The sequence below is a fragment of the Carex rostrata genome, chromosome 5 (assembly GCF_964058835.1).
Source record: "Carex rostrata chromosome 5, lpCarRost1.2, whole genome shotgun sequence".
Lineage (NCBI taxonomy): Eukaryota > Viridiplantae > Streptophyta > Magnoliopsida > Poales > Cyperaceae > Carex > Carex rostrata.
In genome coordinates this window covers 10293514-10316658 of record NC_135922.1, presented here as the reverse complement: position 1 = coordinate 10316658, position 23145 = coordinate 10293514, and the positions used below count along the sequence as shown (strand labels likewise).

At 35.4% G+C, this 23145-nt stretch overlaps 1 protein-coding gene across 4 annotated transcripts; it reads right to left on the bottom strand.

Moving 5' to 3' along the window:
• Positions 1 to 2533: 2533 nt before the first annotated feature.
• On the bottom strand, positions 2534 to 21763 carry LOC144554011 (disease resistance protein RGA2-like). 4 transcript variants are annotated; one of them, XM_078302193.1, is made up of 10 exons: positions 17969 to 21759; positions 17818 to 17880; positions 17497 to 17629; positions 14851 to 14961; positions 14569 to 14753; positions 13972 to 14218; positions 13689 to 13779; positions 12960 to 13031; positions 12673 to 12735; positions 12190 to 12489 (listed from the first exon to the last, which is right to left on the bottom strand). In XM_078302193.1, the coding sequence occupies exon 1, from the start codon at positions 21714 to 21716 to the stop codon at positions 18000 to 18002; it is 3717 nt and encodes a 1238-aa protein (XP_078158319.1). In that variant the 5' UTR covers positions 21717 to 21759; the 3' UTR covers positions 12190 to 12489; positions 12673 to 12735; positions 12960 to 13031; positions 13689 to 13779; positions 13972 to 14218; positions 14569 to 14753; positions 14851 to 14961; positions 17497 to 17629; positions 17818 to 17880; positions 17969 to 17999. The 4 variants fall into 4 exon arrangements, with proteins under 4 accessions (XP_078158316.1, XP_078158319.1, XP_078158318.1 ...); XM_078302192.1 differs by having other exon boundaries at positions 13689 to 14218; XM_078302190.1 differs by lacking the exons at positions 12190 to 12489; positions 12673 to 12735; positions 12960 to 13031; ... (4 more) ...; positions 17497 to 17629; positions 17818 to 17880 and adding exons at positions 2534 to 3103; positions 3331 to 3389; positions 3557 to 3642; ... (1 more) ...; positions 4242 to 4377; positions 4839 to 6048 and having other exon boundaries at positions 19178 to 21763.
• Between the last annotated feature and the right edge of the window lie 1382 nt (positions 21764 to 23145).

The window sequence follows — 23145 nt, the reverse complement described above, 5'->3', positions numbered from 1 at the left end:
ATTTGTCAATCTTTTTCCCGATTTCCTTCCGATTTGTGGATTTTGATTTCTAGGGTTTCGTGCCAAAACTGAAATCGGGCATAATCGTGAATTGATTAGTTTAATCCAACCGATTAGACTTGTAATCGGTAGGGTTACCCCTTGATCTTGAATTTCTAGAACGTTTAACGGTTAATTTGAGGTTTTGACCAAATTAGGGTTTAACCAATCGGTAAATCGAATTGTTACGAGAACCAAATTGGTGAACTAGTAAGTGAATTGTTACCCAATTGAGAGTTTGTATGGTCTAGAGGACCTAGATGAGATTGTGTGAGGTTTTAGAGGATCTTTGTAAGAAATAATGAACCGAACGAATTGGTACCAAAGGATAGGAGATTAGTTAAGGTATGAGCCCTAATACAACTCGAGTAAACTCCTCGATCATGAACCAAGGTTAAACCTAGTATACGTGTAATATATAGGTGTAGGCTCGATCGAGCAAGACGTTGCGAGGCAATTCGAGACGCCCGATCCTTAACTAAGCGGTACGCTCGTCGTAACCAGGTGCGGGATTCTTGGACTTGTTTGATACTTTATTTTCAGGAATTAAACTGTTTATTTGTTTGTCATGTTGAATATCATTGATTGCATCATTAAATTGTGTAAAGCATTTGCATAGCCCAATCAAAATAAACTCGAATTGATGTGACTTGAGTGATTTGCATGCTGGTATGGTTATAGGTTGTGTCGATCTATTATGATCTGATTTGATTGAAAGTCACCACGATTTGGATATGTATGTGGATGGATTTACGAAGTTAAGCACTTGGATCCAATGAATTTGCAAAGTCGGGCTGTATGCTGACTTTGATTCCCAGGATCCTAATGGCCTTAGGTGAACGGCCCTCAATGTTTCCCAGTATCGGTTGGGACGAGGGAAGGTGATTATGTTATGATGTGTGAATTGGAATCGTGGGTGACATGTGTAACGTCTGTGGCTCGGTGGCATTCTCCTACGGGTTAATGCATTTGGAAGGTCAATTGAATATTACGAATATTGGAAACGATTCTAAAGAGGATTTTCTTTATGTGACTTGAACCAGACCTTAATAACTGTTAAGCCAAGCAATTGCAGATGGGTGTCAGATAAAGGATCCAGCTCGGTGGGCCATCTGTAGGTGTCAGTAACCCTACAGATGTGGGTTTGATAAAGGGTCCAGCTCGAAAGAACATCTGTAATTGCTACAAGCCCTAATGAGTCGAGTTAAGCCAAATATGTGTTGTGTTTGAAATTTATCTTGGAAATTCCGTTAACTGTGATTCAAATTGGATTAATTGTTGTCGAGCATTGGCATTCTGTTATTTATGAATATATATCTGTTTGAACTGTTTTTGGTTTGGGTTTCATTTCTGAATATGGAGTCTGATTGCAAGTCCAATGATTTAACTGTGGCAAATTCGCACTGAGAATTTTATTCTCACCCCCACCCTTTGGGTTATTTTACAGGTACGGGTGCGATTGATTCCGGAGAGGCACGCGAGTAGTAGGCCTTAGTAGTTGACCATCACAGGACCCTAGACATGTTTTGTTATATAGATTTAGGGTAGGCCTCATGGTTGGTATCCGGATGAGATACTTTTGTTGTATGATATTCTGACCAGACTGTGTACTCTGATTTACATATATGAACCTACTTTTATATTATTTTATTGTGAAATGCTTGATTTACTGTAAATGCCTTGTAAGTATACATGGAGCGTATACTTATGGCGGGGGACTGTTACGGGGTGTGATAGTGCGTATCGGATACCGATACGGGTACGATACGGACCCGATATGTATCGATACGCCAATTGGCATGTCAGATGATGTGAGAAATTTTTTAATTTCTAATACGGTCACCGATAAGGGTTGAAATTGCAAGATACGGCACTATCTGGACTGGATACACACCCGATACGTCTAATGCATCTGTGCACCGGGCATGCACCAGTGCCAAATTTTTTTTATAAAAATTTGAAATTTATTCGAATTATTCAAAAAAAATTTTTTTGGACAAAAAGGCCAGAGGCCCATTTCAATATATTGGAACTTTAAAAGTCAGACCGTATTATTTAAATTGGGAAGCACTATTTTTACCTGCTTGTTTAAATCCTCTAATTGTTTGTTCCTTACCCTTCTTGGATACGGAAACAGATAAGATAGCAGGAAGAAGATATATAGTTTTGCATATTAAATGCGAGGAAAGCTAGGGTATTGTTAACTTTTTTTATTTTATTAAGTATTATATTGAATCAATACAAATTAATGATGAAAAAAATACATTAAACTTATAAACTTTTATTTTTTTTACTGCTTGATTTTATACTTAAATTCGTAAATTTCATATGTACTAAACGAAATTAAAATTGGAAATAAATAATTAAAAAGAAACTAAAAGAAAAAATGTCAACAACCCTCATTTTTCTCTAAATAAATAAATAAATAATTATCTACAAGTGAACACTCTAATCATATCATTGTTTCAAATTGGAGTGTTGACAATACTAATAGAAATATCCAGGGCCCATTCAATAAATTCTTGCTCCGTTTCATTTGAAGCATCAGAGCAACATTAAGTACAGAGGATTCAAAGAAGAGGGAAAAAAAAAGAAAGAAAGAAAGAAAGAAGGAATTGTTAAACTATGTGGAATTTTCAATTTGAACTTTAAAGAAATTTTAAATATAAAGAACAAATTACTGCTGATGAAAAGAAGCAACCACAAATTACATAGATATGCTTTTTATACAGAGCAACATAAAATACAGAGGACTGAAAAAAAAAAAAAAGAACAAAGAAAACAAGAATTGGTGCACCATGAGATTCCATTGTACCATGTGAAACAGAAGGTACCATGTTCCTATTTTAAACTTGAAGGTGTTCCAAACAACAGCTAGAATTTAGAACTGTGTGAGAGAATGCTGAAGCATATCAAGTGGGTATTCTACCCTCTGCCTTGCCTTCGATGCTTTGGTCATCTAGCGGGTATTCATACAATTGCCCGAATTTTCATAAGTGTCTGAAGGCCCACATAAGCTTTTCTTTCATCATTCATTGGAGCTGAAGTGCATGACCAAGATCCTCTGCATGATTAACCAATCATTTAGTAAAGAACGCTTATATCTGCATGATTGTCGATTAGTCAACTTTTGAATGGAAGATTCATCTCTCCTTCTAAAATTCTTTTGAATTTGCGAGTTAATTATCAGTTAATGGTCACTGTCATGATCTAATATTTATTTGTGATGGATAAAGATATAAAGGAAATAGCTTCTTCAATTAACAGAGGGATATAGCAATTAGAACTTACTTTTGTGAAAATTGGGAGAATGATAGCATGACTTTTTAGCTCTAAGGGGCTTCTACAAACTGCGCATTTAAATATACACAATAATTATTTAAGAATGGAATATTACTTTTGAAATAATAGAGTTTTATCTGTAGCTGACTATATACCCATGTATCAGTGACAATGTCCCCAAAGCAAACAGAACAATTTAAGTATGACTGACTCATTCAACATAGCTAATGCTTACTTTTGAATAGCCGAAGTTTGACTTGCAGCTTTCCCTGGTTTGTCATTGTCCAGAAGATGCTTCTCCCAAATCCAATACTTGTAATTCTGTTCAGATTGAATTAATAAGAACGATGTCATTTCAATATTTTCCATTATAAATTTGCCGATGGACAACGACATTCAATTTACAAGAAAATAAATTCTACAGGCTGACCTGCTTAAGAGATTATTCTACTTGGAAGTCAGATTGTACTGATATCCAGCCTCCGGCACATACATTGCTCGCTTTCTTTGTCTCTCTACTCCCTTATTCACCTGAATAAAAAAATAAAAAATAAAAAAAACTAATTCTACAGGAGCATATAACTAGTTGAGCATACTAGAGAAAGGAAAGACAATATGAATTTGCTCAATTAGCACCTCTGTGTTATGTTAACATTTTTTTTACAATAAGGACCCCAAAATTTTTATTTATTACTGGTAAGCTTGGTTTTGTTGGGAAACATCTGACATGATCACCAACTAATTTAAAGAAATCTCCATAGAGTACAAATGCCCAGAGTCCCACAGAAGAATGTCTTTGAGCACAATCACCAGCTAAATTAAAATTTCTTCATAAAGTACAAGAAAAAACTCAGGTCAAAACAATAAATATGGCTACATATAATGCCTATTGATCTACATTTCAGATGGAAAATTTTTACCTCTAGCTGTGATTTCATAATAATTCCTGTGTAGATCATCTCAGAATAAGCTGGACAAAATAGCTGCCAAAATGTTTCACTCAAGAAAATACTCCCACGATGCATCTACTGATAGATTGTGAAGCATTTGTCGAACCTGTAAGGGTGTATTAAATCAAGATGAGATAATGAAGACTTCCACCAAACAACATAACTTAATGTTTGTGCAATACTGATGATGAAGACTTCCACCTAAGAGCATAACTTAATCTTTGTGCAATACTGATGACTGTTCAAATTATATTTTGTTGGCATTAAACAAATAAGCAAATCTGCCAAAAAAAAACCTATATATGTGAACAATTTATGTCTATTGCATTACTCATGTTCATTACATACAATTGAATGGAAAAAGAAGAACCATAGTGATGGATACCAATTGATCGAGCAATCAGTTGAACATTTTTTGTAATTAATCATTGATATGCTTGTATTACCTTGTAAGACTACTTTGTTCTACATTTATAATTTCTTATTCTTCAAGATTGCTCTTTATAAGTTTAGAAACACATTTGAATAAAAAATTAAAATGCTATAATGTGGATGTACTATATATACCTCAGATGGTAATTACGATGGGTTTAGGATCGTGGTGGAAAGCAAGTGATTTTGCATGAGGGCAATGACAGTGCGAGATTTTTTAATATGTCAGACCTTTTTTGTTCTCCAAATTTTGTAATTGGAATTTCAGAAATTAGGTGGCTATACTTCCCAAACATTCGAAAATGCCTCTCCAAGTGGGGACAACCTCCGATCCTAAAATCATTGAGGTTCTTTAGGTGTTGTAACAGACCTTCTGGAAGAACCCTTATCTTTGGGCACTCTTCGATCCAAAGTAAATCAAGTGCTTCAAGCCCTTCCATTCCTTCTGGAAGATGTGTCAAGTTGGGGCAGCCATTAATGCATAGCGTTTCTAGACTGGTGAGGCCTCCTATGTTCCGTGGTAACAAGTTCAAGCTTTCACATCCTAAAATGTACAATTTTTTGAGAGCAATCATGCTTCCCAACCATTCTGGTAGGATTTGAAGTTTCGGATTACTACCAATCCGCAGCATATTGTTAATTGTTGAGCATTTGGGAACTTCGACCAGATTTGGACAGCCTACGATATCTAAATCTTCAAGTTTTGGCAAAAACACTTCTGTGATTGACCTCCCAACTGGTGACTCCAGTTGTGATCCAACAAACTTTGGGCAGTTAGAAATACGAAGATATCTTAGGCAGTTGAGACTTCTGAACACTTCCTCAGGCCAATAAATGAGACTATCACATCCATCAATCTGCAGATTTTCAAGAAATGTAAAACACTTCCAGAACCATAAGGCCGTATTTAATGGAATATTTGACACTGCCAAGAAACTCAAACTTCGACATTTTGTCTGAGTTATACTCACCTCCCCCTCTTTTGCACCTACTAGTACAATATTGTCGTATTTCCCCAAATTTAATTTATTGAGTGACTCCCAAGGTTGAAAAGAAAGAGATTCATTTCCACCATGGCCCACAAGTGACAAGTCATGCAATGTAGTTAATGCTGTTGCAAAGCGTGACAAGTCTTTGTTTCCTATTGCAGACATGCTCTTGAGTGACGGTACAATTGGCATTGCAGTCAGCTTGGGGCAATTAATGACTTCTAGTGCTTTTAACTCAGGAAAAATTAGTAATGACCTGTTGCCATTTTCACCATCACACCAGCTGCATAACTCTGGCATTTCAGACAATACCATCTTTTTTAATGATGGAAAAGCTACTCGGGCATCTTCACCACCTTCGGTGCAAAGAATCCTCAAATTATCCAAATGTTTTAGTTTGATATTTTGAAGGAAAGGTAGTTTTTCTACTGGTGGTATTCTTGTGCACTCTCTACATCCAATAATATACAGCTCAATCAGATTTTCTAGCATCTGGTACTCTATCATCCAGACGGGAAAATTTTTGCCTCTGTAATCTTTGATTTTAAGAACCTTTAAGTTGTTGCAAGGTTTAAGAGCATCCAACACTTCAAAAGGATCGCAATGCATTGCCTTCAGAGCATTTGATTCTGGTATGTTATCGTAATTCTTTGGCATTCCCCAGCATAATGCCAGATCATCCAGATTTTGTTTAGCTATCAAATTAGCTTGCCTTGCATCTACAGCATGCTTAATTTCCCTTAGGTTGTACAAATGCAATTGGCCATGGAGATTATTCAAGTTATTGAGCTCCATAATACCATTACCGGCATCGGAGCCAACAATGTATGTTGTCAATATTTGCAAACAATTTAGCTGTCCTAAACCTTCGGGCATGCTTCTTAATTTAGGACATGGTTCAGTAATACATAGATGCCGAAGGCTACTCATATATCGCATACCTTCTGGTAACTTTTCTAGATGCCAACAATGGGGGAGCCTTAGGGTCTGCAAGAGATAGAGAGTGCTTATTGCGTCAGGCAATGATGTACATTCACTGATCGAAAGCTCCAAATATCTCAAGTGTTTTATTTTTCCGGCTGTAAAGATAGTTTTCCCAATAGGAACTACACGTAATTCTAATGTACGCAGCGAGTTTGGTTTGAGAAATCCAATGTTTTTCACATAGCTAGAACCTTTAGGACAGTACGAATAAATGAGGCTCCGAATAAAAGGGAAGCAATCAATGACTTTGTTAATATCTACCGGAGTAGTGCTTACTGAAACATGATGGACATTAATCATTGATTTGTTAACCTGTGCTGGAACTTCAGATGTGGAGAGGCATTTGACACCCATGATGGATTGAGCAAGGTCATGCATCAGATCATGCATTTTGAACTTGGTTTGAAAGCAATGTTCTTCCCATGGATACGCAAATTTATCTGTCCAACAATGTATGCGGACCGGACCAACTTGCTTAATTTCCTCAAAAAATGACCTCCAAACCAATTCATTAAAAATATTGTTCCCTTTCATTTCCGGGCTACTAGACCCATCAGATGGAATAAATCCATTTGCCATCCAAAATTGGATCAGCTTATCCTTGTCCATCACATAATCCTTGGGGTATACTGCACAGAAAGCAAAACACATTTTCATGTACGAAGGTAAGTGGTCGTAGCTTAGCCTCAATACCAACAAAACCTCCTCTTTAATAGAACTTTGTTCCCATGTCCTGCTTTCTTGGAGTACATCCAACCACTCTCTCACCTCATACTTAAAACTCATTAAGCTACCTAGTGCATTAATGGCTAGTGGCAATCCCCGACAATTATGAACCATCTTTCTACCAATCTGAACCAGTTCTTGGCAGTCCTTGACCCCCTTGCTAAATGCCCTTTTGTTAAACAGGCACCACGAATCCTCCTCATCTAAACATCCCAAATTATATGTCTCAACCGTACCCATTATAGTAGCCACTTTCCCACTCCTTGTGGTAACTATAACGACACTTCCAGAATTACCACAGTTTAACATAGCCCTCAGCCGCTCCCACTCATGGGCATTCTCATTCCAAACATCATCTAGCACGAGAACGTATCGCTTTCCACATAAAACTTCACCTAAACGCCTTTGTAGCATCTCCATGTTGTCTACAGAAAGATTGCAACCCCCTTCAACTAATTCAACAATTAATTTAACAAGATGACCAATATTAAACTCTTCAGACACACAAACCCATAATGGTAAGTCGAAATATTCTTTCACTCTAGGATCATTGTACACTAGCTGAGCAAGAGTTGTCTTGCCAAGCCCACCCATACCAACTATCGGAACAACAATGAGATCATTATTTTCACGCCCTTCAAGCAATAATTGCACTACCTTCTCTTTATCTTCATCCCTTCCCACCACTTTCGATTCAACCACAAGTGAATCAGTTCTGATACGATTGACCACATGCACCCTCTGCCGCTGAACAAAACCAAACCTCTCGATCTGGACAATTAGACCGTCAACCCTTCCCAAAACTTTCTTCAACTTCCCACTCAGCCTATAACGAAGCAGAGCTGGATTTTCAAGGGAAAAAAAGTCACTTACATTACCGACCTTATGGCCACGTCTCATGGCATCCCGACGCAGCTCCTCATAACAAAAATCGTCAACCAGACCATCAGCCTCATAAGCAGCTGATTGGAGCTTCTCAAGCCACGATTTCACGGCTGCGTTAGAATTTGCTTTCTCCTCAGCATCGGGAAGTACAGCCTGGATTTCTTGAAGCATGTTGTGCAGCCTCTCGCGCTGGTTATTGATGCCCCACATCTCCCCGATCCGCTGAAATGGTGAATCTGCCGCTTTGTTTACCACTGCTGGAATCAAAGCTGATAGCAGTAGATCTGCCATTGGTGGTTAATTTGGAAGTTACAGAGAGGGTGAGTTTTATCTCAATTTCTAGAAACTAGAATAGGATGGTCTTTGAGAGAAAAGAGAATTTGTTTACTGATTGTTGATGTAATTTGAAGACTTTTCTGACTTTTCCTTATTTTGGAGCAATTTCGTGGTTGCAGTAGTTGTAAAGCAGCAATCAGTCTCATCACCCATCTTTGGAATAAGGATATGAATCTGCTGCTTTTCCGAATCTAACCATTCAAAATTTTATATTCACGTATCTCTATAAAGTAACTTTTTTATGCACAGATCTCAACAAATTTGAACGGTTAGATTTGGAAAAGCAGCAGAGTTCATTCCTTGGAATAAAGGACCATTTGTTGATTGTGAATGGGCCCCGCAAAACAATAATTAATTGGAACATTGGACCAATTCACGAAGCAACCAATCCAAATCCCTCTCCTCTGCTCCTTAATTAAATTAATTAGGATTCTAGTATTTGTCTTGTCGTATGGTGGGGTGTGACAATAAAAAAAAAAAAAATAGAAAAGAAAGTAGACAGTGTAAAAAAGATGTGGTGGTAGTTGAGAGTTGAGAGATATGGCGGAGATTGCGGAAATTAAATTGGGCCTGCAAGGATATTATAATGTTTTTGGGCCGATTTTTCACTACTAAAACATTGCTCTAAAAAATTAAAGGCCTTTATTGTAACAGTAACAAACTAACACTTGAGGGTGATGAAGATTGGTTCCACAAACACTATTTTTTTATTGGAGCTTCTCAGATTAAAAAATTATAACATTCGTTTGTGTATATTTCCTATCAAATGACTTCCAAGTAAATTAATTTAGAGGACAAATTACAGATTGAGGCTATGAGAAAATTTCGAAAGAATACATCAATTTTTATGTAATTAAAAGATAGAGTAATCAATTAATTAACGAAACTATTTAAATACATTTCTTTAAAAGAAAATTGATTTTTTTTGTTTTATACAAGTAATCAATTAATTATTTCATTGTTTTATACAAGTAATCAATTAATTATTTCATTGTTTTATACAAGTAAAATAAGTCCAATATTAGTACATTTATTCCTTCTTTTATTATTATTTTTTGTACCTTTTCGTTTTGGAACCTATAATGATGATGATTTTGTATATATAACTGAAAAATATTTCTCTGTGTTCTGTTATTTAAAATACCCACGTGTAAGAGAAAAAATGTACTCTTTTGCAAGGAAAAAAAGATAAAGATAGAAAGGAAAAATGTCAATAACATTATGAGCAAGTGAACACACTATCATATCATTGTTTCAAATGTCCAAGTACAGAGGATCCAAAGAAAAAGAAAAAAGAACGGAAGAAATAAGGATTGTTATACTATGATGAATTTTCTATTTGAACTTTTAAACAAAAATTAAATATAAAGAACACATTACTTCTGATGAAAAAAAGCAACCACAAATCACTTAGATATGATTGTGCATACAGAGCAACGTTAAGTACAGAGGACTAAAAAACAAAGAAGAAAGAATTGGTGCACTGTGTCTGTGAGATCCCATGTAAAACAGAAGGTACCATGTTCATATTTTGAACTTGAAGATGTTCCAAACAACAGTTAGAATTAGAATTGTGTGAGAGAATGCCAAAGCATATCCTCTGCTTTCCATGCTCTGGCCATCTAGCGTGTATATCTACAATTAGAAACATGTCTTTCAGCATTGCAGGGACATGATGTGCATGGCTGAGATGCTCTGCATGATTAACCAATCACTTGGTAACAAATATTTGCTTAATCTCTGCTCCTTGAATTCTTTTGAATTTGTGAGTTATTTATCGGTCATAATCTAATATTTATTTGTAATGGATAGAGATATAAAGAAAATAACTACTTCAATTAACAAACACTAACTTTTGACAAAATTGGGATAATTAACGAAGACTAACTTTTGGCCGTAGTTAACTGTATATATTAATCAATTCAATAGAAACCAACAACAACAAAACTAAGGCCCGAAGTAACTTGAAAGCTTAGAGTGAAACAATTATGTACGTAGTAACATTTGGGATAATCTTTTTAAAAGAGTACGTAGGTTTTAATTCATACAAAACTCAAATTGTATACAACAGTATTTTAACTCTATTGTATGTACATCGCATAAATTGCTCTGTCAAAATCTTTTTTCAATATTTTTTTTTTAAAACTTGGTAGTCACTACCAAGACTATATTAATAAGGTTTGTTTAACACATCAGTTCCTACTAATATAACATCAACTCAAACTAATTTAGTACATCAGTAACAGCACCCATTAGAGCCCCAACATTTTTGTTCCCTTTTCTAAAAAATTTCAGCCATAACTTTGCTTCCTCAGCATCTCGGTTGGCTACTAACCATGGTGGTAGCTTCTTATCTCGAAGGATTACTTCATTGCGTTGTCTCTATAGGGACCACAACACCGACATGAAATAAGTGACCCAAACATGCCTATTGCACTCCCTGTTACTGCTGCAATAGAAGTTACGTGAAGCCTCCCAAGTATCCTCACTCAATTTGCAGAAAGGTACGTAACGAGCCGAGCCCACACCTCCTCCACATTTTGGCATGTAAAGAATAAGTGTTTTGCAGTTTCAACTGAGCAATCCTCACACATCACACAATGACGCATATATTTCTAAGAAAATCAGGGAATAAATCTGTTTTCTTAATTTGCAGTTGCATATATTTCTATGCATTGTTAACAACGCTTCCATAATTTGTCCTGACGCATTAATTTGTATTCTCCTTTTCTTTTCTTTTTTGTCTCTTCTTTCATTTTTCCCTGATTTTCTACAGATTTTCCTCCCAGTTTTATTTCATATATTCAAGAACGGGAACTTTGTACACGTTAGTATGGCAAGTCAATATAAAACAGTGTAGTGGGTCATCATAAAAAAAATCATGCAAAATTACTAAGAACAAATATATATATTTTAATTTTGAATGTGTGTATTTTTTTTCTACAAACTTAAGATTGGGTTAATTGTAGTTTAAAAATAATCCCAAGAATAACTCCAATATTAAATTTATTTTATTGCGTCCTCTTTAGTTTTTTTTTCTTTTGTACTTTTCCATATTGGAACCTATTATTTATGCTGATTCTGTTTTCACTTTTATCTTGGCGTAGCTTCTAACATTTTTCTCTGCCTTTTTCGTAAGAACCTATAAATTATTATGATTTTGTATATTAATGAAAATTATACAAAACATTCTTTTTATCTGATATTTATTTCATAATTTGAAAAAAAAATGAGTTATTTACTTATGTTGAATATATATAATTCCTTTTTACAATTTTACTTTTTGATTTCCATAAATTGAGACGTCATGCAAGAGTGAGGCTATGGTACTATGCATAACGCAAATTGGTCTGTAGTATGGAAAAATATATTTGTTTTAAAAAGTTAATCCAAACTGTTGAACATGATTTCTATGTGAACTGTCAATCCAAACTGTTTTAAAATTATATTTGAAGTGTCCGAACAACATTAAGTACAGAGGATTCAAAGAGGATTCAAAGAAAAGAAAAACAAAACAGAAGAGGAATTGTTAACAGTACACAGAACAAATCACTACTGATGAAAAGAAGCAACAACAAATCGCAGAGATGTGCTTGAAAAAAAAAACAAAAAAAAAGGTGCACTGTGAGTCTCAATGTCCAATGCAACACAGAAGGTTCCATGTTCCTATTTTAACCTTAAAGATAATCTCTAGAGCTTAGTGGTAACATAAATTGCTGAAGCTTAATGGTACCGTAATCGACTGGTACGTTACGAAAACATTTTCATACAAGCGGGTAATCATACAATTAGAGAAAATTGTCCAGGATGTACAAGTGCCCGGGAGGCCCACAGAAGCATGTCTTTCAGAATTTCAGGGAGATGCTCTGCATGATTGACCAATCACTTAGTAAATAACACTTATATATGCTTAGTTGCCAGTTAGCCAACTTTTGACTAGAAGATTAATTATCAGGTCACCGTCATAATCTAATATTTAATTGTAATAGATCGAGATATGATTGAAATAGCTACTTCAAATAACAGAGGATGTAGCGATTAGAACTAACTTTTGAGAAAATTGAGATAATGCATGATAGAAGGACTTATTAGCTCCAAGGGACTTCTTCAACCTGCGCATTCAGATATGCATAATGGTTATTACATAGAAAAGCCTTATAAAATGCCCCGACATATTGTAAATTCTCATTATTGCTTATTTAACAATGGAATATTACTGCAAAATTCATAGAAGTTCTGTCTGAAAATTGACCAATGTTTCAGTAAAAATGTGACCCAAACAAACACAAGAATTTAATTATGATTGAATCAGTCAGCAATTGCTAATAATGCTTACTTTTGAATGGTCGAAGTTTGACTTGCAGTTTTGCCTGGTTTGTCATCGTCCAGAAGATGCTTCTCTCAAATTCTGACAGCATAATTAAGAATGTCACCATTTCAATATTTCAATAATAAAAGAACTTGCATATAAGTTTGCAGATGGGCATCGATATTCAATTTACAAGAAAAGAAAATGTACAGAATCACATGCATAAGAGATTCTACAGTCTACACCCTTTTGCACACGAATGAACAGAACAAAACTAATTCTACAGGAGCATATAACTTGTTTGAGCACACTAGAAAAAGGAAAGACAATAAGAAGTAGCTCAATTAGCGCCTCTGTTTGAGGTGTATATATGTGATTGAACAATTGATGTGTTATGTTAACAGACTTTTACAAAAAGGACCCCAATTTTTTTATTTATTACTCTTAAGCATGGTTGTGTTGGGCAACATCTAACATGATCACCCACTAAATTAAACAAATCTGCATATAGTACAAGTGCCAGGAGTCCCACAGAAGCATGTCTTTCAGCATTCTTGTGAGATGCTCTACGTGATTAACCAATCACTTGGTAAATAACTCTTGCATATGCATGATTGTCGGTTAGTCAACTTTTGAATGGAAAATTTATATCTGCTACTAGAATTCGTTTGAATTTGCGAGTTATTATCAATTACGGACACCGTCTTAATTTTAATTTTTATTTATAATGGAAAATGATATAAGAGGAAATAGCACCTCCAATGAACAGAGGGGGATGTAGCGAACAGAACTTTTGATAAAAAATAAATTAATTAAGGACTTGTCAGCTCCAAGGGACTTCTACAAACTGCACATTCAAATATACACAATGGTTATTACATGGAGAAGGTTTTAATAATGACCCAGAATAGTGCGAATTCATAGTATCGCTTATTTAACAACGGAATATCATTGCAGAAATAATAGTATTATCAGTATCTGACCACCGACCCATGTATCAGTAAAAAAGATCACCAAAACAAAATAATTTAACTCTTACTTTTGAACAGTCAAAGTTTAACTTCCAATTTGCCCTGGTTTTTCTCTGTCTCAAAGATGCTTCACCTGAATCGACATGGGCATAATATATCACAAAAATAAATTGTTATCTTTAACCAAACATAAATATGAACATGGGTATTCCAATATTTCCATAATGAAAAGGACTTACAAGTTTGCATATTGACCTTCTTAAGAGATTGTTATTCAACTGCAGAATGTCTGATATCTTCTTTCATATGTGTGTGCTGCATTTAAAAATTATAATTTATCACATAATCAGAAACTGAAGCTTAGTGGTACCATAATCAGCAGGTAGGTAAATTATGAAAATATTTTCATAGAAGATCAACATGTTAGTTCTTTCTGGTAGGTCCCATAATACAAGAAAATATTACTGACTCAGGCATTTCATGGAATGGCTGGCAAGCTATTGCAAATAGACCAGTACCAACACCAATACCATACTACAAAACAATATCAATTAATGCAACAAAAAGAGGTTGAAAGTGCATGATTAAAAAAATACTACAAGAATCTAACATAAGAATAACCCCTTTCAATTTTGTTCTATAGTAAAAGTAGCAAGAGATTAAACCTATGTGAAAATGAATAAATGAGGCAAATAGAAGAGAAAGGCTGCAGTGAGCTCCACGGTCAAAAGTCAAATTGGATAGCTGGCAACACAATTATCATGTCTTCTTTTTTTTGACAGCCTCCGGCACATACATTGCTCTCCTTTTATTTCTCTCTCTACTTCCTTTCGCACAATCACTAAAATTTCTGCATAAAGTACAAGGAAAAACTCAGGTCAAAACAATAAATGTGGCTACATATAATGCCTATTGATCTATATTAATTTCAGATTGAAAATTTTCACCTCGATCATCTCAGAATAAGCTGGAGAAAATAGCTGACAAAATGTTTCCCTCAAGAAAATACTCCTCTCCCACGATGCATCTACTGATAGATTGTGAAGCATTTGTTGAACCTGTAAGGGTGTATTATTAAGTCAAAATCAGATATCAGATAATATATGATGATTTCCACCTAAGAGCATAACTTAATCTTTGTTCAATACTGATGATTGTTCAAATTATATTTTGTTGGCATTAAACAAATATGCAAATCAGCCAAAAAAATATATATATGTAAATAATTTATGTCTATTGCATTGCTCGTGTTCATTGCATACAATTGAATGAAAAAATATGAACCATACTGATGGATACTTATCATTGATACGCATTTATTACCTTGTAAGCCTACTTTCTACCTTTATAATTTCTTATGCTTCAAGATATGTCTTTATAAGTGAAAGAAACACATTTGAATAAAAAATTAAAATGCTATAATGTGGATGTACTGCTTTATGTAAGGGCTTACTAGTAAATGTGTAGGTTGTAACTTCTAATTGGTATGATGTAAATGACTTGAGTGCAGGAAGGTGAACTTCTAATTGGTATGATTTAAATGCCTTGGGTGCGGGTCGGCATCATTTTCAGTTACCTTCACTCAGTTTGTGATTTCAAATGAGAAAACGGTTGCTATGTCCACTTTTCTTTTAAAAAAATAAAAAAATAATGTTTGCAAAAATTGCTTTACATGCATTATTTATTTGGGTCAAATTGATGCAATGTACTGATGTAATAATTATCTTACAGGTATGACGTAATATTTGATGTGACCTATCTACTTTCATGATTTCACATGAAATGTAGCGGATTAACTTGTTCCTCTTATTACCGAGCCTGGCTATCATAACATCGGTGTCATATGACACTAACTTTAAAATCAATTAAATATATTTGAAACGATTAATCCAAACCGTTCAGACCGATTTACTTTATGAGTGATACGTTTACATACAATTTTTTTATATTTTCGAGTTATTTTAGTATCAAATAAAGCGGTAAAAATGTTGGAAAATGAATGTATTAAAATTAACTTAAAAACTCACACATTTGACCGCTTAACTTGATACTAAATAAATCCAAAAAATTATAAATTTTGATGTAAACGCACAACTAATGAAGTAGATCGGTTTGAATGGTTTGGATTCACTGTTTGAAGTCGATTCGATAGGTTTTAGAGTTGATATTATATAGACTGAAATGACACTGATATTATACTAGCCATACTCCTTATTACCTTCTCATCTAGATGTAGCTTTAGAATAAATTTTTTATTTATAGAAACTAGTATTAAATAATAAATGAAAACAAAAAAAGTACTTTCATTTTTCCATATTATACATGGATCCGAAAAAAAAAATTAGGATCTAAAGTATGAAACCAAACTCTTTTCTCGGATCTAAAGTATTTTGTTATGTTTTAGAAAATATTTCAGCACTCATTCTTTTTAAGAAGAAATTTAAGCTTATTTTCCTATTTCACAAAAATCCAACTTCTGTTTCGGACAAAGTCTCAACTTTTTGATTACACTAGAGAAAATGAAAAAAATTAAGAAGTAGCTCAATTAGCAACTCTGCTTAAGGCTTGTGCGATTAGACAATTGATCAATGTTATTAGAACTGGACCGAACATTGACCTGGTAATATTATGGGTCAATGGTTTACTGGTCAGACCAGTGGGTCAATCAGTTCAACCGCTGACTTTTTAATAACACTGAATTTATTAATCAATGTTATTAGAACCGGACCGGACATTGACCCGGCAATATTCTGAATCAATGGTTTATTGGTCGGACTAGTGGGTCAATTGATTCAACCGCTGATTTTTTAATAACACTGAATTTATTAATAAATATAAAAGTTATTCTCCAAATAAAATAAAAGTATTAGCTCTTGCACTTAAACTAAAATTAACCAACTAATATATCAAATAAAAGTCTAATTTTTTTAATGGCGCAAAAAAAATTCGACCACAAAGCTGAAAGAAAATTGTCAATAATTAAGATGTGAAGCTTTTAATTTTTTTATAGAATTGAAAACTAAATTGTGAACTCCATATTTTTATGATAGAAAATAACCGATCCATATTAAAATTTCTGCAACTTCAATTTTTTCTAAGTAAAAAAATTAATATTATAATGACTGTTCAGGTTCAAATACATAATTATTTAGAAAAAAATTGTTGTTGCTACACAAAAGAAAACATGAAGATGCTCACATAATAACACATGGAGCTACTTTTACCTTTCTCTGCAGTTGGAATAAATGGGCCCCGCTATTTTAGACTTGGGAATCAGAAAAATCAAAGAATGGGTTTGAATTTTTGCAAAAACCGGCCGAGTTGTTTATTTATTTCCCGTCTAATTGCTTGTTCAGCCTTTAATTCAAACTGAACCGGACTTCTTCCGGGTCCGGTTATGTTCTTTTACAAAAAGGACCCCAAAATATTTATATATTACTGTTAAGCTCTGATGTGTTCGACAACATCTACCATGCACGATCGCCAACTAAATTAATAAAATATGCTTACAGTACAAGAAAAAAGGATGTCAAAAGAATACGTGTAGCTATAGAATGCCTACAGATCTACATTTCATATTGAAAATTTTTCACCTGTAGTTGTGACTTTTGAATTCCTGTGTAATCATGTCAGATTAACCAGGCCAAAACATCTAGCAGCCTTTTTCGCCAAAGAAAATAGTCTCCAGCATGCATGTACTGCCAAATTGTGAAGTATTTGCTGAACCTGGAAAGGCGTATTAAGTCAACATCAGATATCAGATATTGAAGACTCTTCTAAGTGCATACATAAATATTTTGTTGGCATAAACAAAGATGCAAATCAGCAACAAAAGAGAGAAACACATGTGAAAAATTTATAGTCTTTCACAGTGCTCGTTCCGATATTTGCTAAAGTCAATATGCATGTACTACCTTGAAAGGCTGCATTGTTCTGATCAATCAAGGTAGCGGCTCTTACTGTGGCAGAATCACCTGCTGCATTAAAAATATTGTTGTTTATAAGTGAAATAAGGAAAAACATTTTAAAACAAATTTAAAATGCTATGGTATGTATGTATTATACCTCTTATGTATTATAAGATATAGGTTTAGGATCATGCTGGAAAGCAAGTGATTTTGCATGATGGTAATGACAGTGCGAAATCCTTTAATATGCTGGATCTTCCTCCTCTTCCAAACATTGTAAATGGAATATCAGAAATCAGGTGCCGATACTTCCCACACTTTTTGAAATGTCTCTCCAGGTGTGGACAATTTATGATCCATAGTTTATTGAGGTTCTTTACCTGTTGCAATAAACCTTCAGGAAAGGCCCTTATCTTTGGGCACTCTCCAATATAAAGAAACTCAAGTGCTTTAAGCCCTTCCATTCCTTCTGGAAGATATGCCAAGTTGGGGCATTCTTTAATGTAAAGCAGTTCCAGATTGGCAAGGCATCCTATGCTCTGTGGAATGGAGTTCAAGCTTTCACATGTAATCATTCTCAACTGTCTTAGAGAACTGATGCTTATCAACCATTCTGGTAGGCATTGAAGTTTTGCACAATCATAAATATTCAGTTCTTGAAGAGATGAGCATTTGGGAATTGCAACCAGATTTGGACATCCATCAAATCTCAGTTCTTGAAGTATTGGTAATAACACTTCTGTAATTGACCTCCCAACTGTTGACTCTAGTTTTGATCCAAGAAAGTTCGGACAGTAAAACACACCAATATATCTTAGGAAGTTTAAACCTCTGAACACTTCCTCTGGCCAATAAATGAGTCTGTCACATTCCACAATGTGCAGAGTTTCGAGATATGTAAAACTCTTCCAGAACCAAAAGGACATATCTGATGGAATATTTGACACTTTTGAGAATTTCAATCCCCGACATTTTGTTGGAGTTATAATCTGCTCCCCCTCCTTTGCACCTACTGGTACAATACTGTTGTAATTTCCCAAAAATAACTCATTGAGAGATTCCCATGGTTGAAAAGAAAGAGCTTCATTTCCACCATGGCTCTCAAGAGAAAGGTCATGCAATGTAGTTAATCCTGTTGCAAAGCATGATAAGCTTTTGTTTCCCTTAACAGTCATGCTCGTGAGCAAAGGTACAATAGGCATTGCAGTCAGCTTAGGGCAGTCTGTGACTTCTAGTGTTGTGAGCTTGGGAAAAATCAGTGATGACTTGTTGCCAACTTCACCTTCATACCAGCTGCATAATTCTGGCAATTCAGACAGTGTCATATTTTTTAATGATGGAAAAGCTACTCGGACATCTTCACCACCTTCGGCACTAGTGGATGCACTATTGCAAAGATGCATCAGGTTATCCAAATGTTTTAATTCGAGAATTTGAAGAAAAGGTAGCTTTTCTATTGGTGGTATTTTCGTGCACTCTATAAATTTAATGATATACAGCTCAATTAGATTTTCTAATATTTGGTACTCTGTCAACCATAATGGAAGATTATCTCCTTGATATTCTTCGATTCTCAGAACCTTCAATTTGCTGCAAGGTCTAAGAGCATCTAACACTTCACAAGGATCGCAGGGCAATACCTCTGGAGCATTTGATTTTGGTAGTAAGTTTCCAGATGATTCCTTTTTTTGATTATAAGGCCAGGGACCACATGATTCCTTTGGCATTCCCCAGCATAATGCCAAATCATCTAGATTTTTCATAGCCATCAAATTTGCTTCCCTTGCATCTACAACATGCTTAATTGTCTTTAGATTGTACAGATGCAATTGGCCATGGAGATTATTCAAGTTATTCAACTCCCCAATACCATTACCGGCATCAGTGCCTACAATGTATGTTGTAAGTATTTGCAAGCATTTTAGCTGTCCTAAACCTTCTGGCATGCTTCTTAATTGATCACACTCACTAATATAGAGATGTCGAAGGTTAATCAAATATCGCATACCTTTTGGTAACATTTCAAGTTGCCGACACTTGGAGAGCCTTAGGGTCTGCAAGAGATAGAGAGTACTAGTCTCTTCAGGCAATGATGTAATATTACTGAAAATCTCCAGATATCTCAAGTGTTTCATCTTTCCGGGGGTAATGATTTTTTTCTCAAGAGGCCTCACATTCAATTCTAATATTCGCAGAGAGTTTGATTTTACAAATCCAATATTTTTCACAAAGTTCGAACGATAAGTGCTGGACGAAATGAGGCTCCGGATAGAAGGGAAGCAATCAATGGCTTTGTTAAAATCTACGGGAGGTGTCCTTACTGAGATATGGCGGACAGTAATTATTGGCTGGATCAGTTGGACTGGTACTTGTGATCTATACTGACACTTGTCACCCATGATGGATTGAGCAAGGTCGTGCATCATATCATGCATTTTGCACGTGGTTTTAGACCATTGCCCTCTTGTTCTTGATTGTGTAACTTCCTGAAAAAATGACCTCCAAGCCAACTCAATAAAAATATCGTTGCCTTTCATTTCAAGGTTACTGGACCCATCAGATGGAATAAATCCGTTTGCCATCCAAAATTGGATCAGCTTGTCCTTGTCCATTACATAATCCTTGGGGTATACTGCACAAAAAGCGAAACACGGTTTCATGTATGACGGCAAGTGGTCATAGCTAAGCCTCAATACTGGCAAAACCTCTTCTTTAACGGGCCTTTGTTCCCATATCTTGCTTTCTTCGAGTACAGCCAACCACTCTGTCACCTCAGACTTATAACTCATTAAGCTACCTAGTGTACTAATGGCCAGTGGCAATCCCTGACAATTCTGAACCATCTTTTTACCAATCTCAACCAGCTCTTGGCATTCCTTTACCCCCTTACTAAATGCCCTTTTTTGGAATAGACCCCAGGATTCCTCCACACCTAAGCATCCCAAATTATAACTCTCTACAGTACCCATTATAGTACCTACTCTGCCACTCCTTGTTGTAACTATAACGACACTCCCAGAATCACCCCCGTTTAACCAAGCTCTCAGCCGCTCCCACTCATTGGCATTCTCATTCCAAACATCATCTAGCACAAGAATGTATCGCTTTCCGCATAAAACTTGGTGTAAATGCCTTTGTAGCATCTCCATGTTGTCAATTGAAAGATTGCAACCCCCTTCAACTAATTCAATAATTGATTTAACAAGATGACCAATATTAAACTCTTCAGACACACAAACCCATAATTGTAAGTTGAAGTATTCTTTCACTCTTGGATCGTTGTACACCAGTTGAGCAAGAGTGGTTTTGCCAAGCCCGCCCATACCAACTACTGGAACAACCTTGAGATTATCACTTTCACACCCTTCAAGCAATAAGCGCAGTATCTTCTCTTTATCTTCATCCCTACCCACAACTGTTGAGTCAACCATAAGAGAATCAGTTCTGATCCTATTGGTCACGTGCACCCTCTGGCCATGAGCAAAGCCAAACCTCCCAATCTGGACAACAAGTCCATCAAGCCTCCCCAAAATTTTCTTCAATTTCCCACTCATCTTATAGCGAAGCAGAGCAGGATTTTCAAGGGAAAAGAAGGCACTTACATTGTCGACCTTATGGCCACGTCTCACAGCATCCCGGCGTAGCTCCTCATAACAAAACTCATCGAGCATATCATCAGCCTCATAAGCAGCTGTTTCGAGCTTCTCAAGCCAGGATTTCACGGCTATGTTGGAATTTGCTTTCTCCTCAGCATCGGGAAGTACAGCCTGGATTTCGAGAAGCATGTTGTGGAGCCTCTCGCGCTGGTCATCGATGCCCCACATCTCCCCAATCCGCTGAAATAGCGAGTCTGCTGCTTTTTGCAGCACAACTGGAATCAGAGCTGACAGTAGTAGATCTGCCATTGCTGGTTTGGGACGTACTTGAACTGACAAAGGAGTGCTCAGAAGTTTACTTTTATCTCAACTTCTGAAGGAGGATTGTTTTTGAGAGAAGAAAGAATTTGTTCACAGGAAATGGCAGAGATTTACTATGCCAGAGAGAACGTGTTATGTTTCTCTTGGTATTTGTGAAATGTGAGATGCAAAAGATAATATTTTAACTTAGTTGTTGTAAAGCAGCAATCAGTCTCACCCACCGTTGGAAGTTAGTGCCACTACAGTGTAATAATTAATGAAGCATTCGTCGAATGCGCATAGAAATAGCAGACCAATCAATCAGCAATCGCTCTCCTCTGCTAATTTCTAATTAAATTAATCAAGAGTTGGTTTAGTTGTCTTGTCGTCTAGTGCGACAAAAAAGAATAAAAAAAAGGAAGACAAAAGAAAGAAGCAACGGGTGAAAAAGACAAGGGGGTGGTTGAGAGTAGACAGAGAAACTGCGATGGAGGTGTGAAACTAAATTGGGTATTTGGATTGCATATCAGTATCCCAATTTGAGTTTCATTTTCTTAATTTTTTTGGGCCATTGACAAGGCCTAGTAAAAGGTTGAACCCCAAGTTTAACAAATAAAAACATTGCTCCAAATATCAATTTTTGAGCAAACAATTCATTTTTTTTTTCCATTTGATGTTCTCAGATTCATAAATTATCAAATCCTTTTGTATATTTTCTACCAAAAAAATTGAAGTAAATTAAGAGGACATATTTTCTACCAAATCAAATCATAGTTATAAAGAGTTACGACATCACTAATAAATATATCAAATGTCTTATTTTTTGGCATACACCATAAACAAAAAAACTAGAACTCCACAAAATTATTTAAATGAAATATTAAGATCTAAAAAAAAAAAGAGTGGACCACTCCTATCGGAGACAGTCAGGTCCTCAGAGTAGACCACCCCTATAGGGGGCGGTTGGGGTAGTTTACAAGGGTCCAGCCTGAAAGGAATCTAATGAGAAATTAATTGCCAAAAGGAATCTAATGAGAAATTAGAAACAATACTGCAGGACCGGGCCATATTTGTCAGAAACGGATGGAGTTAGTTATATAGAAACTGGCGAGGAGACCGACCATTAAAAAGTGGAGTAAAGCTACTGTTTTGTTAAGCTCCCCAATTGTTGGTGTGTTTAACTCTAAAATATATGGAATTTAGTTAAAACCAATTTTCTTCACGATGTGCTTAAATATTAATTTGTAAAAAATTAATATCGTTTAGTATATAATCAATAGGTTAAATAATAATGAAGAATGGATATATTAAAATAACTTACAATTTTTTATTTTTTTGCCAATTGATTTTAATTAATTCGAAAAAAAACCTTAAGGTTACACTACCACACACAGAGGCACTTGTGGAACCCTTTGGGGAAACTCTGCTATATCATTAG

Coding starts and splice junctions, on each gene's coding strand:
- LOC144554011 (XM_078302190.1), bottom strand. CDS start 21,716: ATGGCAGATCTACTACTGTCAGCTCTGATTCCAGTTGTGCTGCAAAAA. Junction 6,049..19,177: donor TGCATCCACTAGTGCCGAAG/GTGGTGAAGATG, acceptor TTTGCACCGAAG/GTGGTGAAGATGCCCGAGTA.